Source organism: Schistocerca piceifrons, chromosome 2, assembly GCF_021461385.2.
Source record: "Schistocerca piceifrons isolate TAMUIC-IGC-003096 chromosome 2, iqSchPice1.1, whole genome shotgun sequence".
In the NCBI taxonomy this organism is placed as follows: domain Eukaryota; kingdom Metazoa; phylum Arthropoda; class Insecta; order Orthoptera; family Acrididae; genus Schistocerca; species Schistocerca piceifrons.
In genome coordinates this window covers 450,406,221-450,418,679 of record NC_060139.1, presented here as the reverse complement: position 1 = coordinate 450,418,679, position 12,459 = coordinate 450,406,221, and the positions used below count along the sequence as shown (strand labels likewise).

The window sequence follows — 12,459 nt, the reverse complement described above, 5'->3', positions numbered from 1 at the left end:
CCATTAGAACTACTGACAGCCTTGGGAGAGCCAGGCCTGACAAAACTCTACCGTCTGGTGAGCAAGATGTATGAGACAGGTGATATTCCCTCAGACTTCAAGAAGAATATAGTAATTCCAATCTCAAAGAAAGCAGGTGTTGACAGATGTGAAAATTACTGAACTATCAGTTTAATAAGTCACAACTGCAAAATACTAACGCGAATTCTTTACAGACGAATGGAAAAACTGGTAGAAGCTGACCTCGGGGAAGATCAGTTTGGATTCAGTAGAAATGTTGGAACACGTGAGGCAATACTGACCCTATGACTTATCTTAGAAGAAAGATTAAGGAAAGGCAAACCTACATTTCTAGCATTTGTAGACTTAGAGAAAGCTTTTGACAATGTTGACTGGAATACTCTCTTTCAAATTCTGAAGGTGGCAGGGGTAAAATACAGGGAGTGAAAGGCTATTTACAATTTGTACAGAAACCAGATGGCAGTTATAAGAGTCGATGGACATGAAAGGGAAGCAGTGGTTGGGAAGGGAGTGAGACAGGGTTGTAGCCTCTCCCCGATGCTATTCAATCTGTATATTGAGCAAGCAGTAAAGGAAACAAAAGAAAAGTTTGGAGTAGGTATTAAAATCTATGGAGAAGAAATAAAAACTTTGAGGTTCGCCGATGACATTGTAATTCTGTCAGAGACAGCAAACGACTTGGAAGAGCAGTTGAACGGAATGGACAGTGTCTTGAAAGGAGGGTATTAGATGAACATCAACAAAAGCAAAACGAGGATAACGGAATGTAGTCAAATTAAATCGGGTGATGCTGAGGGAATTAGATTAGGAAATGAGACACTTAAAGTAGTAAAGGAGTTTTGCTATTTTGGGAGCAAAATAACTGATGATGGCCGAAATAGAGAGGATATAAAATGTAGACTGGCAATGGCAAGGAAAGCGTTTCTGAAGAAGAGAAATTTGTTAACATCGAGTATTTATTTAACTGTCAGAAAGTCATTTCTGAAAGTATTTGTGTGGAGTGTAGCCATGTATGGAAGTGAAACATGGACGATAAATAGTTTGGACTAGAAGAGAACAGAAGCTTTCGAAATGTGGTGCTACTGAAAAATGCTGAAGATTAGATGGGTAAATGACATAAGTAATGAGGAGGTATTGAATAGAATTGGGGAGAAGAGGAGTTTGTGGCACAACTTGACTAGAAGAAAGGATCGGTTGGTAGGACATGTTCTGAGGCATCAAGGGATCACCAATTTGGTACTGGAGGGCAGCATGGAGGGTAAAAATCGTAGAGGGAGACCCAGAGATGAATCCACTAAGCAGATTCAGAAGGATGTAGGCTGCAGTAGGTACTGGGAGATGAAGAAGCTTGCACAGGATAGAGTAGCATGGAGAGCTGCATCAAACAAGTCTCAGGACTGAAGACCACAACAACAACAACAGCAGCTGTTATGAGGGAAGGTGTTTTACAAACTTCCGAATTATTAATTCATATCTTCATACTCACACATCTGCCATCCCTATAATTGAGTAATTGTGGTCATTTGTGACTAACTTATTATAATTAACATAACACAATCATATTGTTGAGCATGGAGTCTCAATAAATGTACCCGTCTTTGAATGAAATTTTATAAGCTTCTGATATAACAGAGAAGTAACTTTTAAAATGTATTTATTTATTGTGTCAAAAATACAGAAATATAAAAAAATATATGTGTTGACATAATTTTACACAAAAGAAGACCAAAAATTGACACTTCTAGTGCATTTGGTGTAGCTCTCATAAGGTCTTGCTTGGTGCAGGTGGTTGGTGATGAGGAACACTGAAGGAAATGACTGTTAGTCTGCTCAATGCCACACTGGCAAAGAACTGAGTCCACAGAGAAACCTCAAGTCCTCAGACTAGTCTTGCATTTCGTTGTGTTTGATCGTAATCTCTTGAGAGACCTCCATATTGACCAAATCTTGGAATGTCCAGGAAAAAGTTCTTCCTTTGGAGCCAACCATTCTCCAAAATACTGACATTTCTCCTGCCATCACTAGATCCTTGCCACATGTGGATTCTTGATGAGAGCCTCAGTAGCTGTCAAGAAGCTCTTTCTTGATTTCAGCCTAGGATGTGCAGGCTGATGATCGTATAGTGGATGGGCTTTCTTTGCTGTGGCCTTACTTTTCTCATAACTCACAGCTACATCACATCTGATTTCAGGAGGAGCTATGCCAGTGAGATTTCAGGAGGAGCTATGCCAGCCAGGCAATGGAGTTTGTCCACAGGAGTAGGTTTTAAGCAACCCATGATAATCCGGCAAGACTCATTTAGAGCCACATCTACATTCCTGGCATGACTGGACTTGTACCATGCTGAACATGCATATTCAGCAGTGGAATAACATAGAACAAGTGCGCTTAAGTGCACAGTGAATGGATTAGCACCCCATGATGTACCTGTCATTTTCCCACTATGTTATTTGTGGCTGCCACTTTCTGTTTGGTGTTTAGGCAATGCTTTTTATACATTAGCGTGTGATCCAGAGTTACTCCAAGATATTTGGGAGTTGGATTATGTTCGAGTACATTGCCTCCCCTGGATATATTTAAGGATCTATTTGCCTGTTTATTCTTCAGGTGCAAAGCACAGGTCTGAGTCTTCGCAGGAATATGTTTCAAGTAATTCCCATGATAATAAATAGCGAATTCTTCCAAAGATTTTGATAGCGTATCTTCTATAGTCTCAAAACAGTCAGCCTGAGTAGTGATAGTGCAGTCATAAGCATAAATAAAGCTTTGAGTTCCTTCAGGTATAGGTTGATCGTTGGTACAGATGTTGAATACTAGCGGCACAAGCATGCTGCCTTGTGGTAGCCCATTTTTCTGAGTTCTGCATCTACTTTTCTTACCCTGAAATCCCACAAAAAATCTATAATTCTGGAGAAGGTTTCTAATATTGCACATGAGTGTGAAGTCTTTAGTTATATCATAAACTTTATTCAGAAGGAGCCATTGGTTGATCCTATCATAAGCTACGGATAGATCGGCAAAGACAGCACCTGTAATGAGCCATTTCTCATATCCATCTTCAATATGTTGTGTTAAGATTAGAAAGGTGGAGTGTCTTCTAATACCATGGCAAGCAGGTTTCAGAGAAGCGAAAAGTTGCATGTCTCAATTATTAAACTCTTAAAATCGTAACACATCACAAGTTTATGTGTCCTTATTGACTGACATAAGTTACCTTGATCAATAGTTGAATATCATCAGTCCTGCTATGTTTATAATAACAATCCTCAACGTACCACCTTACCAATCATATCCAGTGGGTTGTCTTATAGATTCACTTTCTATCTGTACTCATAAGCAATTACACTTGAACATATACTGTTATCACTAGCACCAAAGATGTGCTTACTAATAGTGTAGTAGCCCCTTAATACCATGAAATAGTGCATTGATAACAGCTAGGCACTAGTCCTACATAGTCTTGAATGGGCTGTGACAACAGCCCAAAGAACAGGGGACTGGCCTATTAGGACATGCATTGCTACCATGAAATAGTGCAGTGATAATGGCTAGGCACTTTCCAACATCTAGATTTGCTAATAAAACCTGAAAGAAAAGGACAACTGATCGCTGTGCTCTATCATTTGAAAGGCATATCACAGTCGTTGAGTGCACCCACATCCCCAATGGTCTAACAATGTGTGACGATAAGAAGCAATGTGACGTTGGATTGCAAGCAAAATTCACACCTCTCTCTCATCGGTCGACTTACTTGATCTGCACAGCCTATCTTCTCCTCTGGATTGCCAGCTCCATCAATGTCCAAAACCTTCTTCACCAAAGAACAATGCTGGTTACAGGAATTTATAACATTCTCTCTCTATTTTTGAAATAATTTAGTACTCAAAGAATACTTGTAACTCAGTCATAGTATATTTCAACTTCCACAGAGATCAAATTCAATATTTTCCACACATAAATATTCAAACTCGTGCAAGTCAACTGACTCATCTCACATCAGATGTACTGCATAATAATTAACTTCCAACTTTTAAAATAAGAGCATGTTGTTCCTTCCTTTAATAAAGGCAATTCTTTTGCAGTTAACTTTCCCTGGTGTTAATGTATCTGGCATAGAGCTTATAACAGCAAATTCAATAAAAAATGAATTCACAACATTTTGGCAGAAAAGCGATGTTGATCTCTCCAGAGGTCTTGATTTCGCCCCTGGTGGAGCAGTCTATGCTCGCATTACACATCTGCAGCATGCCCCATACTTATTTGCAGTACAGGTGAGTTCACTTGAAACTCTTATTTATGCTAATCACCTATTTGATTAAAAATAAATAAATAAATAAACTGTTATTGGTGTAGACCAACATAGAATAATGATTTCCTCCATAGAGGCTTAAAAGTGACCAAATTTATTTACACATTTGTGTTCAAATGCTATGTATACTCAATAATTAAGAGGCTATTCCTGCATGGACCTTTGGAAATGTTATCAGAACAAGGAAAATCTTAATCACAAGGTAGTCTGTAATATTCCAGCCTGTAATTATTGTAAGGTTCACTAACACACTGCCCTTTCCTAAAAAGAAGCAAGCCAGTCCATGTTGATAACAAGTGATGATTCACAGGCTAACAATAAACATTCTCAAACATATACCACATCCGTAACTGAAGTCATAATGGAGCAAGAGGCTAAGCATTTATCCCAAAGACAGCCAAAACACAGTGTAGGTCTTTTGAAGCTGATTGGATACCGGTGGGCTTTCATAAAAGACCAAACACTGATGACCTGAGAGATGTAGTTGTGCACTGTGTCACAGTGGCACCTTCCCAAATATATTTACTTTTACATTCATTTTAATGTTTTCCCAGGTATATAAAATACTTTCTCCTATAACCAGCTCAAATAATTAGAAATGCCATGGATGATGTTTCAGCTATCACAGTGAGGGGGAGTTGGGCAGTGGCAGAAAATAACCATACAATAGACTGCTGGAAGCTGCTGTACAGCACTCGACTTGAGAGATGTGTTGAGAGGGCCTTGGTTTTCATAGGGAGAGGCAGGACTGTGGATTCTGTTGAGGTGTTGGCAACAGCAGTGAACTGGAAGCTGGTGTAGGATCCACTTCCATACAGGTCTTTTCAGTGTCTGGTTTGCAGATCTGAGTTATAATTGTGGATAGGCTTTGGTAGGAAAGATCTTAGTGGAAAGCTGATTTCTGTCAACTGAAGCTGCATCTGTTGTAATAGCAGTTTCACTTCCTGTCTTTGAAACAAAAACATTTTCTGACAGTTTTATCTCAAGACAACGGTGGAATATTACCTTGAGAGTGGCCAGCTATGTGTGTGTGTGTGTGTGTGTTTTGGTATGCTGTAACTGACTGTCACTATCAGTTCAGCCAAAACATCCATGGTAACAGAAAGGTTAATTCCAATTATGATCCAAAAAATGGGAGGCAGTTGCCCCACTAGTACTATCACATTACTCACTTGCTTGACAGAGTGGTATAAAATAGAAATGTGGCAACACAATAAGAAGTAATCAATAATATTTATTAGTGGTGATGGTACAGTACAGCATTTGGTGTTTTTCGGTCAAGACTGTTTGTAATCCTTTCCTAATAACTTGAATGTTTCCTGGCAATCTATGATATTGTCACTGAGACTAAAAATAATCATGCACACACTTGTTCAACTATCCTAGTTCTCTGCATATAGCGACTGCTACTTTGGAATGTAGTCTTGTGAATGGAACTCGCAAAACTGTGTTCTGTGGCGTATGTATAGGAAGTGAACTGAGCTGGTTGCAGCCACTGAACTGTGACTGTGTTCACAGCACACTGTCTTTTCTTCCTGTCAGCAGAAGCATCTCCATCTTCACCAATGTTAGGTAAGCAAAGGACTTCCCAGCTGACAGCCTCTCTTCTGCTATCTGTAGTGGGTGGCAACTATTGGATGATGAATATGACAAGCCAATGGATGTGGTGCAGAAGCAAAAAGTGGTCCTGATTTGTTGGCGCCATGTGGAGGCTGCTGCTTGGAACTGAGAGGTGCCAGGTGTGACTGTGCCAGTGTGGTTGTGGGCTCTCAAAGTATTATTGTGTACCACTTGAGCCATGGACTCAATAATGTGAGTGCTTACTCATGGGTGCCTAGGCAGAGAAGCTACTCCTATTGGGCTGCAGTTTTTTATGGAAATGTGGAGGAATGATTAACCTACTTTCTGGTGAGTCTACTTGCAGCAAAAAGATCCTGTTGTTTGTACTGACCCACAACTGCCTACCATGTGTGTGTGTGTGTTTGTGTGCGTGTGTGTATGTGTGCGTGTGTGCTAGAGCATGAGGGTCAAATTTTTGTGCATGCATCAGTAGTTCCGTGTGCACCACCAGAGGCACTGGGTTTATTCGCGCAAAGTGCATATCATTTATTCCTTGTTTTAGTTACCTTTTGTATGTTAATTATTCTATGTTTTTTAGCTATCTTTCTGTAGTGTGTGTTCCTTTTATACATATTTAGTAACACTAGGAACGAGAAGCTCACTGACCTCGACTGGACTGTTGCACATTACTGGAATCATGAGCTCTGTACTTTAGTGCCGCACACAAAAATAAAGTTCCATCATTTAGTTTAACATATTCTGGTGTATGCATTATTTATGTAGCAGGCAAGGCAGAATCACAGGACCTAATTCATTTACACTGTGGCTACAGCAGTGACCCCGATGTGACCTGCCCTGCCTGTGCATGTGTAACATCAGTAAAGAATTAATGAGAATCAAGCAGCAGCTAACCCAGCAGTATCTAGACTAGCCTTGGGGATATCGCGATCCTGGCTGCAAAATCTGGCACTATGATTTGCCCAGGTACAGGAAACTTATTTTTATTCAGACTTTACCAGAGACTCATCTAAATTTGCATTGGCAGTGAGCCAATTGGAGTATGTAATGGGACACCCTTCTCTGATATTACCTTTTCTTATAGAAATAGCCAATACCAAAGAGTATTTTCAAATGTTGTATAAGTTAAAATTATCTCAGCTGTTTCACTAAAAGAATTTCATATGATTTTTTGTATGTTGTATTATATTTCAGGTTAAAATGTACAAAAAGAAACTAATTTGTTACAATTGATAGTTACTTGGTCCTGTTTTTATATCTTAAATTATTATTCTTTTAGAAATATCTGTAATTATGAAATACCTGGCATTATTAAAATTCATATTATTAATTGCACAATCCAACACTAATTATTAAATTTATTTCTGAGTGATATAACTTGGTGATGATTCTTCTTTTGTCAAGAAAGATTGTAAACTCTTTTGTTTTGTAAACTCTTTGGAATGTATTACTACTGCAGAATGAGTGAGTAGTGGTGGGCATGCCCCTGATGGAAATAGATGTGTTTTTCATTTTGGCAATAATAATGTAAATCTTGGTTTTATGAAAATGGAGATTGTGAAGTCAGTGTGATGTAGAAGAATGGGATAAAATACAAAAAAACAGAAAGTACTTCATCAGTTAATATGTCAATTGGAACCCACAAAGTCAAAACTGCAGCCTCAAGAATCTACCCCTAGATGCCCTGCAGCCAACAATGAGAAAATGAAGATAAGTAAAAAAAAGAAATTGTATATATTATGTGGCCGTGCGGTTAAAGGCGCTGCAGTCTGGAACCGCAAGACCGCTACGGTCGCAGGTTTGAATCCTGCCTCGGGCATGGATGTTTGTGATGTCCTTAGGTTAGTTAGGTTTAACTAGTTCTAAGTTCTAGGGGGCTAATGACCTCAGCAGTTGAGTCCCATAGTGCTCAGAGCCATTTTTGTATATATTACGTCTCTCAAAGCTTCGAAACTAATGAAGAGACTGAAAATTTACTGGTGATGTGTGGGAGGGTAAGATTAGAAGTAGCAATATGCAGCAGAAGTGCAAGATATCATCATCGCACCACCTGAAGTTAATGCATACGAACAGTTGAAGATGGAACTGATCCACCGCATATCGGCATCAAAAGAAGAGTGCATCCGTCAGATATATATTCAAGATGACATTGGGGCCCAAATACCTTCACAGTATCTGCAGCATCTTAGAAGTAAAATTAATGCTGGTACTGTATCAGATCATGATGTATGATCTGGAGCAGTCGTTTACCTCCATCTATCAAGGTGATTATCACGATGCAGTCAGAGATGTCGTTAGACTCTGTGGCAGGATTGGATGACAAGGTGCTGGATGCTGCCTCACATGCACCTATTATGGTATAGGCCATCACAGTAGCATGAGCTGAGTATGATGCTTTAGCAGTGAAGGTTGATCAACTGACACAGCATATTAACCATCTGGTAGCGTGTTGCAGTGTTGGTGGAGATTGCAGTTGGCCAAGATACATGTGACACCCCCACAACAGTGCTGTGTCCCACTCACCTGTGCCGTCACCTGATACACAGAAGGATGTGTGCTGGTACCAATGGCATTTGAGGGAACTTGCGCAATGCTGCACCAAACTGTGCGTGTTCCCAAATGCCAGTGGCAATTGAACGTAGGCGCTTCATCAGATTGTCGGCCAACATCACTCAGATTGTCGGCCAACATCATAGTGCCTATTCATCAGCAATCAACACACCAGCTGTAAGTACTTGATTGAGGCTGGCTCTGAATTATGTATTTACCCATGTATGATACTACATCAGTGCCAACTGCGTACATCATTCTGCCTTGGGGCTGTGAATAACTCGGTCATTGTAACATATGGCTTGCACGGAATACAGCTGGATTTTGGCCTCTGCTATGTGTTCCTTTGGAATTTCACTCCAGCAGATGTGGCAGACCCAATAATATAAGTGGATTTCTTGGTGTACTATAACCGTTTGGCAGATTTGACCAACACCTACCTTGTAGACTAGACCATCGGGCTTATGGCCTCAGATGTCTGGCGTCAGGCATCCAACCAATCTGCCCAGCTGATTACTGCCACTGACAGTGAGTATGTCACATTATTGAAGGACCTTCCAGCGTTAAAAAAGCCACTGGGCATACCAAAGGACATCAGGCACAACACTGTGTGCTATATCAAGACAACTGAGGGACCACTAATCTCCTGCCGACCAAGTTGACTGGCGCTGGACTTTTTGAAGATAGCCAAGTCTGAGTTTGATACCATAAACAGAGAGGACAGCCCTTGGTCTTCACTGTTATACCTCATCCTCATAAAGGGTGGGTATTACAGAGCACTGAACATCCGCACAATACCTGACAGGTAACTGATACCTCTGCTCCACGACTTCAGCTATGCATTGAGCTGTGCTTGTGTGTATAGTGTGCTAGATTGCACCAAGGCCTACACACAGATTGTGGTGGCCAATGAAGACAGCCATTATTATGCCATTTGGCTTATTTGAAAGTCAATTTATGACTTTCAGTCTCCAAAATGTAGTGCAAACCTCACAAAGGTTCATTGATTCAGTGCTGCAAGGCCTGTCATTCTGTTTTGCGTAGCTGGACGACATTTTGGTCTTCTCAGCTTCACCAGAAGAACACTGCCAGCATCTCGTCGAGGTTTTTCAATGACTAAGTGAGTACGGAATTTTGCTGAACATGGCGAAGTGTATCTTTGGACGGTTGTAAGTTGACTTCCTAGGCCACCACATTACTCCTTCAGACTCACAACCATTGCTGGACAAAATAGAGGCTATCCACCAGCTGCCCCAGCCAGCCACATGCAAGGAATTAAGACACTACCTAGGGCTAAACTTTTATCAGCGACATCTGCCACATGCATCTGAAGTTCAAGAGCTGCTAACAGCTGCACTGGTGAGCCCGGAGGCTAAAGGCTATTTGACAATTACCTGTACGGACGACATGATCATGGCATTTGAGAAAACAAAACAAGTGATAGTGGACGCGGCATGTTGGTGCATCCCTGAATGCACTGTTGGCTGTGGTTGTAGATGCAGGCTAGACAGGCATAGGCAACGTGCTCAACAACATGTGATGAGGCCTGGTAGCCGCTAGCTTTCTTCTCTAGAAAGCTGACAATGTTGCAACAGAAATGGAGCATGTAAGACTGTGAACTGCTGGCAGTGTGCAAGGCTGTCAAATACTTTCATCCTTATGTTGAGGCTTTTGCCTTCACAGTATTTACAGACCACAAGACACTGACATTTGCCTTCCAGGAAAATAATCAAAACTACTCACTGAGGCAACAGAATCAACTGCTATACGTTGCCCCATTCACCATGGACATTCAACATATTTCCAGGATTGACAACATCATGGTGGATTGTCTCTCTCACATTGGCAGTGTCTCTTCACTGGACTATGTGGCACTTGCAGAAGCACAGAGGTCAGGCCAAGAGCTGCAAGACCTGTTACAAGATGCAAGGATTTCATTGCAACTACAACCCATAGGCATTCCTGGTGCCAGTGTGCAACTGTATTGTGATGTGACCACAGCCAAGCCATGTCCATACATTCCTCTGAACTTCCAACAGCAAGCATTTGAATCCCTACACAGCCTGAGACACCCAGGTATGAGATCTATGCTCCATGTGGTTCTAGACTGCTTCGTGTGGCTGCAACCAAAGAAGGACTGTAGAGAGTAGATGAAGTGTTGTCTCCAGTGCCAACGCAGTAAAGTCAACACACACGTACATGCACCAGTAGGTTAGCAAATTCTTGGCAAGGCATATTCAGATTTCTAAAAAATATGGAACACGATGCAGTACTATAGGGTCTTTAATAAGAAATCAAATATTGGTGAAAGTATCACAGCCAAAAATTTTAGCAGCTGTAGAAGGAGTCACAGTGGCAAAAGTTATGTTTTGGGTAAATTTCTTGTATTCAGCAGATACTGTGATGAAACTATTCATAGAATTGATTGATTACTACAATTTTACAGTCATCTTTCAGTTGAATGCAAAGCAGGTGAATAAACTGCAAGTATATGTTTTCATTGATAAGTGACACTAATGGACCAGAATGTTTCAGGTTCGTGACTCATTGTAAATGCTAGCATCAATATATTTGGCACATTGGTTTCGTTGTTATGTACTTGCACAAAGTTGCTGATGCATATACTCTTACTTTACAGAGCTGGCTTCAGGCTCCATATCTGATTATGATAAACAGTTGTCATGTTGCCTCATTTATTGCAGCTGTAATATATCATGTCGTGGCGATTATGGACTCTACATTGATGGGTCTTGAAACACTGTGGGCATGGTGGACTCTGTTGACTACTTGGAAACATATATGCTATATTTCTGTCTTTATGACCACCGATGAGAAGTGCTGTTTGATTGCTGTCACTCATGCTATCTTTTTGATATCAGATTGGGTGCAGTGAACTGACTAAGAAAAGTGATAATGTTGACATGGTATCTCTCTATTCATTATGCTTTGATAACTTGATCTGCTATGCTTCTGCTTAGATGGTTCATCTAACTAAATTTTTTAAAAAATTTCTGTCTAATCTACTACAGAAATTTCAAAAACTTCATCCAACATAGAATCAGACTGTTATAATGACAGAGCTCAAACCTTAACATTGACTTCCATGATGACAACTATATTCCTGATAACCATAACAGTGGTTGCATTGAGAATTTCTACATATCAATGCACACAATTTAATCATATGCTTTAACTCTGTAATACAAAAGGCATCCTGTGATGTACACTAAGGCATTGTAAAAGGTAAAACACTCAGAAGCAATGGTGTGCAACACAACATGCTAAGAGGACATGTAAAACAGCAGAAAAATAATAAGTGAATTAATTGTAGAGTTTAGCAGGTATATAGGCCCATCAGCAACCTCTTTTGTATGACTAGACAGATCAGTGTGTTAAAAAATGCTGTCATTGGGGAGCCATCAAACAAAGTGGAAATGTGTAACCAAGAGTCACTAGGCCCTGCAGACATCACAGGGAGGAATACAGGCATGAAAGTGCATTGAGCACTGTAACAGCTGTGGACATGTCTGTGTGGATGGTCTGATGGAATCTTCTGCTAGCTAGACTGGCGACACTCATACCTCTGTGTCACTTCCATTGACCAGAACCCAATAGTGCCACAAACTGCAATGGGCACATGAATGCCAACTTTGGCATCCTGAGTGGCAAAATGTAGCGTTTTCAGACAAATCCTGTGCCAACTTGTCCTACAGTGATGGCTGCATACACATTCAAAGCTGCAGTGGTGAACACAATCAGACAGACTGAATTGCTGAGCAGCATACCAGACAAACACCAAGTGTGACTGTTTGGGGCACCGCTGCACATGCTATCTTGCCTCATACATCTTGAGTACAATCTGAACAGCTACTGCTAAATCACGAGGATTTTACAGATTGGGGCATTACCTGTCCTGCACACTGTTCCACATGCCACATTTCAGCAGGATAATGCCTGGCTGTATGTGCTGAGGAATGTGCAAGGCTTCTTCAAAGTATGAT

The 12,459-nt window shown here is 40.7% G+C and overlaps 1 protein-coding gene across 1 annotated transcript in view; it reads left to right on the top strand.

The window, feature by feature from the left end:
* The window catches only part of LOC124777651 (phenoloxidase 2-like), a 175,253-nt gene that overhangs the window by 127,014 nt on the left and 35,780 nt on the right, over window positions 1-12,459 (top strand). The window contains exon 9 of the mRNA XM_047253131.1: window positions 4,104-4,292. Coding sequence (XP_047109087.1) covers window positions 4,104-4,292 — 189 coding nt within the window. The remainder of the gene's footprint in view (window positions 1-4,103; window positions 4,293-12,459) is intronic.